This window comes from Eumetopias jubatus, unplaced genomic scaffold, assembly GCF_037043125.1.
Source record: "Eumetopias jubatus isolate StellerSeaLion01/CBP00866 unplaced genomic scaffold, mEumJub1_p1.0 scaffold_13, whole genome shotgun sequence".
Classification (NCBI taxonomy): domain Eukaryota; kingdom Metazoa; phylum Chordata; class Mammalia; order Carnivora; family Otariidae; genus Eumetopias; species Eumetopias jubatus.
Window position 1 is genome coordinate 4,891,578 of NW_028274819.1, and position 6,000 is coordinate 4,897,577.

The following is a 6,000-nucleotide window of genomic DNA, read 5'->3' on the forward strand; positions in this document are numbered from 1 at the left end:
AAAATTGTGGAAATAGGGACACCTGGGCGGCTCAGTCGTTAAGCGTCTGCCTTCGGCTCAGGACATGATCCCGGGGTCCTGGGATCAAGCCCCATGTCGGGCTCCTTGCTCTGCGGGAAGCCTGCTTCTCGCTCTGCCTCTCCCTCTGCCTGCCACTCCCCCTGCTTGTGCTCTCTCTCATTCTCTCTCTCTCTCAAATAAATTAATTAAATCTTAAAAAAAAAAAGGAAGGAAACTGAGGTTCGGGGAAGGGAAGTGCACCCCGGACCCCACAGGGAGGCACTCGGGAGCCCAGTGTGTGTGCACCACTTGCTGGCTCCTTCCAGGGAGAAGAGCCTTACCATATTCTCAGAGGGGTTCCTGAGACCCCAAAAAGGCTAAAAACTACTCTCCTCCCCAAGTGAATCTTTGCTTCCCTTTAAGTACTAGAAAATTGCAATGAGGCAAACTGAAAGCACTAAATTAAATACCAACCAATAATGCAAATAAAATACCCAGAAAGTACAGTAGGCCCCACCCCTGCAAAAGGGCTCACACGTGACATCACCATGATAACCGCCCAGGGGGGTCCATGGCAAGAGAGACCCCGAGCAAGAAGGATACAGTGGACGTGTGACTCTGGGCATGGACTGCATCTGGACCCGAGGTTCCGGGGCCACGCTGCCACTGTGAGGGAGCACTCCCCTGGCAAGTGAGCCGTGGGCAGGGCCCGTGGCGGGTTAACTGTCCCCAGCCAGGTGGGCAAAGGCTGGCCTAGGAGGCGTACGGGAGTCAGGGCTGCTCAGGGCTTAGGAGCGGCGGAACGGTCGTGCACAAGGGCACCACGGGGCTTTGGGGAGCGGGACACCCTTCCTTACCAGGGAAGCGTCAGCAGCCAATTCTGCTCCTGGTTGGAGCTCTGGACAGGTTCAGGGCTACCAGGGACAAGCCAGCGCCAAACCCAGACTCCCGACAGGTCTCAGCACTCCTGGCCCCCCACTGGGGAAGGTGTTCTCAACCTTGCCTCTGATCGTGCCGTCCAGCACACTGAAAAGGCAACCTGGACACCTGGAGCAGGACCTCTTGGTGTCCTTCCCACTGAGGCCTGTCTTGAGGGAAGAGCCTCCTGGTCCCTCCTCACGGACACTGGCTCACTGAACCCCACAAGCCAGACGTCACATCCCACTTTTGCAGACGAGGAACCTGAGGCCACGAGCTAGCAAACCACTCGCCAGAGAAAGCAGAGACCCGGACGGAGTAGCAGGCAGGACCCTGGGGTCGGCTCTTGGCCAGACCTGCAGCCGCCTCAACAGGTCAGCCCTGGGACCCACGCTGTCCCCAGGACAGCCCCCCCCAGGGGGCCTGCCTCGCGGCAGACATAGCACTGCTCTCCGGACAAGTATGCCAGCAAGCCCGGGTCGCAGCCCCTCACCCCCAGCAGAGCCTCCCCGTGCTGAGCACATGTTAAGTGACTGTCCGAGAAACCGCACAAGCCACAAATGTCCAGTGTCTCCCAGGGCTTTGGCAGTACTGAACACGGCACGCAGCCCACCTCCCAGCAAACCTCCTCCCGGAGGCCAGCACCAGCCCTCTGCTTGTCCCCAGCCTCGGCCACCAGCTCTCACGTCTCTGAACCGAGACGCAGATCTAAGGACAAATCTGCTCGCGCCCAGCCCAGCTTCAAACGGCGTCCACTGTTCCAAACCCCACTCGGACGGCACAGCCTGCAGCTCGTGCCTGCAGAGAAGGCCCCAACCAAGGTCGGTCCATTGACGGGTGAGTGGATAAGCCAAATGCACTCTGACCCTACGATGGATATTGCTCAGCATCAAAAAGGAAAGGGGCAGGGACACACGCTACAGCGTGGACGAACCTAGAAAACACCGAGGTTCAGTGACAGAAGCCGCCAGACACAGACGGCCTACGTATCATATGACGCCGTGTATAGAAACATCCAGAACAGGCAACCCCACTGAGACCGAAAGTGGGCTGATGGCAGGGGAATGGGAAGCTCTTGTTTAATGGGTGTGGGGTGTTATTTTGGGGAGACAGAAATGTTTGGAACTAGATTGAGGTGGCAGTGGCACAGCATAGTGAATGTACTAAATGCCAATGCCCTGTATCCTTTCGAAAGGTTCATTTTATATTACGTGATTTTCACCTCGATTAAAAAAAAAAAAAATCAATTCAACACCTTTCACCTAGGACAGGCCTGACAACTCCAGCCTGCATTTCCTATTTCCTACTCCTGACTAAATTCTTCCAGAAGCTTCCATTGCCTTCTGGAGCACATCTAGACTCTGCATGGTGATCTGGCCTCTTTCGCTGGAGGAGACCACCTGATGGTTGAGGACAGGACTCTGGGACCGTGAGGGAGAGACCCTGGGGCCCACCTCTCCCACAGCCGCCCAAACGGCTTCTGTCCGCCTATCTTCCCGTCGACACAGAACGTCCTGACAACCTCGTCTGCCATTCTGTCCCCACACGTCACACGGCACCAGGGGCCAAAGAGTAATAGCAGCAATGGTAAGACCTGACAGAGCGCCAGGCAGGTGTTAACTCACTGAGTGATAGGAAGTATTATTATCCCGTTTTACAGAAGAGAAAAGTGAGGCCCACGAGGTGGGCTTGGATGCTCAAGCTCCTCCACGCACCAAGGCTGACGTTAGCCCCTGGTACTCGGGCTCTGTCCTGCTGCTAATCACCTCAAGAGCCCCCACCAATGTTGCAGCAATAAATGAGTCAGGACAGTGGACCTCAGTAGCCAAGGTCGCATGCAGAAGAAAAATCCAGAGCTTTTGGACCTCTAGGCCAGAAAGATCAAAGACCCTATTACACAAGAGGCACTGTATTTCGGTTACCCCTGGTCCCACACCCAGGCCGGGGATGGTGCGAAGGGTTTCACACATAACACTTCATGCCCCCGAAACGGCCCGGGGTAGGGGGGGATCAGGGGAAGACGCCGGATGCAAAAAAGCTAAGTAAGTCACCCAAAGTTGAACAGCTCCTGAGCATGGAAACCCAGGCTGGTCTGACCCCAGAGCCCCCATTCTCAGCCCAAGTTGCAGGGCAAGCAGCCATGCTGAGTCCTCCTCACCTGACTGCACCACCACCACCCCCCCCCACAGCAGTGTGCAAATTCTGCTAAATGCCTGAGTGGTGATACAGTGCCGCTGAAATTAAATGGGTTCCAAATGCGACAGGATCTCCACAGCAAATGTGGGATCGTACGGGTTGTCGGGGTAAATTCTTGGATTTGAACAGGGAGGGCTAAAAGCACGTGGGCCCTGCTTTGAAAACCGGGGGTGGGGAGGAGGGAGGGGGGAGACCTCTCTCAGTGGACTCCACACAGCATTTAGTTATTAACTCCGCACCCACCTGCTGGGCCCTTCCAGTGGGCCAGGCAGTAGGCATCCGCAGGAACCACCCTTGCTGGGGGGAGGGGGGCAGAGGGGTGAAGGGAGGGTCCTGGACAGGTGGTCCTGTAGCAAGTGCTGTGGGGCCAGAGGGGAGAGGCCTGGGCCTGTGGAGCTGGGGAAGGCCATTCCCAGCACAGGGACCACTAAAACAAAGGCATTTCCGTGGGCTCACAGCTTCAAATTGCAACAGGAAGCAATCAGAAAAAATAATTAGCTACCAACTTACTGGCTCCACTCCGGACCAATGCATAAACCTAACATAGAAATCAGGGGCAGAACATATCAAGAACAGTCAAAGCAGTTGTGCAGAAGGAGTTCTCCTCCTTCCATTTTAGGACTGGATTGCCACATTAGCCGGTGCTGTTGACATGCTTCCTAATGTTAAAATAATCAACTCTATTTTTGCCTCCTACACGACTGAACTCCACAGATGTGATTCCTTCTCCTTAGGGGCTCGAACCACAAAACGACAGGCATTCGACTCCAGCAACGTCACCCCGAAAGGTACAGGAAATCCAAAACAGCAACCAAGTGAAAAGCAACATAGCCCGCTGAGAAACTCCACCTTTAAAACAAACATCTTCCCCCAAAAAAACAAAAAAAACCTTTTGCCTCCGTGATCCAGGCATTTCCGGAAAGAAAAGCAGCGCGTTGGCCTGAACTGCCCAGATACTGTCATTGTTTTGTCGTCACCTTGTTTTGCTGCTATTAGACATAGCCGAGAAATGTAAACACGCTCCCGAGGGAGATAAATTTGGGGTGAACCCACCAACATTTGGAGGCTTGGGCTGGGAGGCAAAGGGACCTGGGGAAACTATCTGCTCTATGCCCCCCAAACCTCAAGGAAGGGGCCGCAGCGCCGGGAACGAGACCACAGCGCCTGGCCAGGACACCTCCCTGCAATGTCCCACACTGGAAATATTCAGGGAGACAGCTGTTCGCCTTAAAGAGGCCCAGACAAAGGGACCTGAGCTACCCACCACCACCACCACCACCAGCAGCCCCCAAAAATCTGCTACCAGCAGCAGAACGGCGTCCCGGGGAGCCCAGGGCTCTGTGGCCCTGTCCAGTTTGGCCAGCCACACTCCAGAAAAACAAAACACTCACATCCGAAGAGAATGATTTAGGTAGCAAGAGATCTGCTTCAAAACCACATGGCAATCTCCAAATTAAAAGAACATGTGTAGCGTTTCACAACGCGCTTAGGTTTCCTGAGTCCTCCCGACCTCAACTCCACCCCTTGGGACACACCAAAAGTTGGGAGAGAAAGGTCCCCAGCCCTCGATCTCCCAAAGGCTGTGCACGAGTGAGGGCACCAGCGCGCCTCCCGACCACGCCGTGCTCTGCGACCACGTCACCCCGCGCGGCGGCCCCACGAGGCCACCCCTGGCGTGGACACCGGCCCGGGGCCACTGCGGGGGGGGTGGGGGTGGGGGCCCGGCGGCCAGACGGGTCCTCCGGACACCTGGCAGGTGTCGGTCCGCTTGGAAACCGACAGCCTCGCAGATGAAAGGGGGCAGCGCAACAGGCCAGGCCGACCGGCGCCCGATCTGAGAACTTTCTCTGCAACTTAAATCAGTTCTCGGGGCTTGCCGCGCGGCCATCGGAAACGGGCTCGCCGAAGAGTCCCCGACGCAGGGCGGCGAGGCCTGTCTCTGGGCCGAAAGTCCCCGCTCTGCGCCGGCCCGCCGCCCGGGGTCCACACGGTCCCGGCGCGGCCTCGCCCGGCCGGCTACACGCGGCCGCACTTCGGAGCGCGCCCCGGGCCGCGGGCAGGTGAGGACCCGCCCGCGCCGCACCTGGCGGGGTCGGCGCCGCCTGCGCGCCCTCCTCGCCGGCCCGGGACGCGGGACGGGGCCCGGCCTTCCCGGGAGGGGCCCGGGCGGGCGAGACAAAGGGCCCGCGCGCGGCCCCCGGGCGGCGGGGGGCGGCGGGCACCCGCGGCGCGCGCCCCAACTCGCCCCCAACTTGCAAAGTCGCTTCCGCGCGCCGCGCACTTGGCCGCGGGGCCATTGTCCCCGCGGCCCGCGCCCACCTACCCGCGGCGGGGGCCAGGCTGCAGCAGAGCGCGAGCAGCAGCAGCCGCGGCGGCGCCGCCTCCATGTTGTCCGGGGCCGGGCGGGCCCGCGCGCGCTCACTCGGGCTCCATGGCGCGGCGGCGGCGGCAGCTCCTCGCGCGGCTCCCGGCGCCTGCCGCCTCCCCCCCTCGGGCGCTGCGGACCAGGACGGCGGGGGAGGAGGGAGGAGGCGCGGGAGCGGAAGCCGCGCCGCGTCTCCGCCCCCCGCGCCGCCGCGCCCTCCCGCGGGCGCCCCCCGGAGCCGGCCCGCGGCCCTCCCCGCGCCCCCGCCTCCCCGGGGGCTCCCCGGGGGCGCGCGGGGTCGGCGCGGGCTTGACAGTCCGCGGGAGGCGGGAGGGGGGGGCGGCCCTCCGGGGCCGATCGAGTCCCGGAAGCAGGTGTGTCACCTGTAGAGCCGCAAGGCCCCTGCCGTTACCGACGGGGAAACTGAGGCACAGGGGGCGGGGCGTGGGAAGAGCACACCGCGGGGCAGTTACGGCGTCGGAAGCTCGGAGCCAGGTCTGTGCGCTTTCCCGAGACCGCAG

General features: G+C 60.2%; 1 protein-coding gene across 2 annotated transcripts in view; it reads right to left on the minus strand.

Moving 5' to 3' along the window:
• The window catches only part of LRP5 (LDL receptor related protein 5), a 101,272-nt gene extending 95,767 nt beyond the window's left edge, over positions 1 to 5,505 (minus strand). For both annotated transcript variants that reach the window (XM_088017431.1, XM_028118284.2), the window contains exon 1: positions 5,438 to 5,505. In XM_088017431.1, the coding sequence (XP_087873557.1) occupies positions 5,438 to 5,501 (64 nt within the window). In that variant the 5' untranslated portion in view covers positions 5,502 to 5,505. The remainder of the gene's footprint in view (positions 1 to 5,437) is intronic.
• Positions 5,506 to 6,000: the final 495 nt, after the last annotated feature.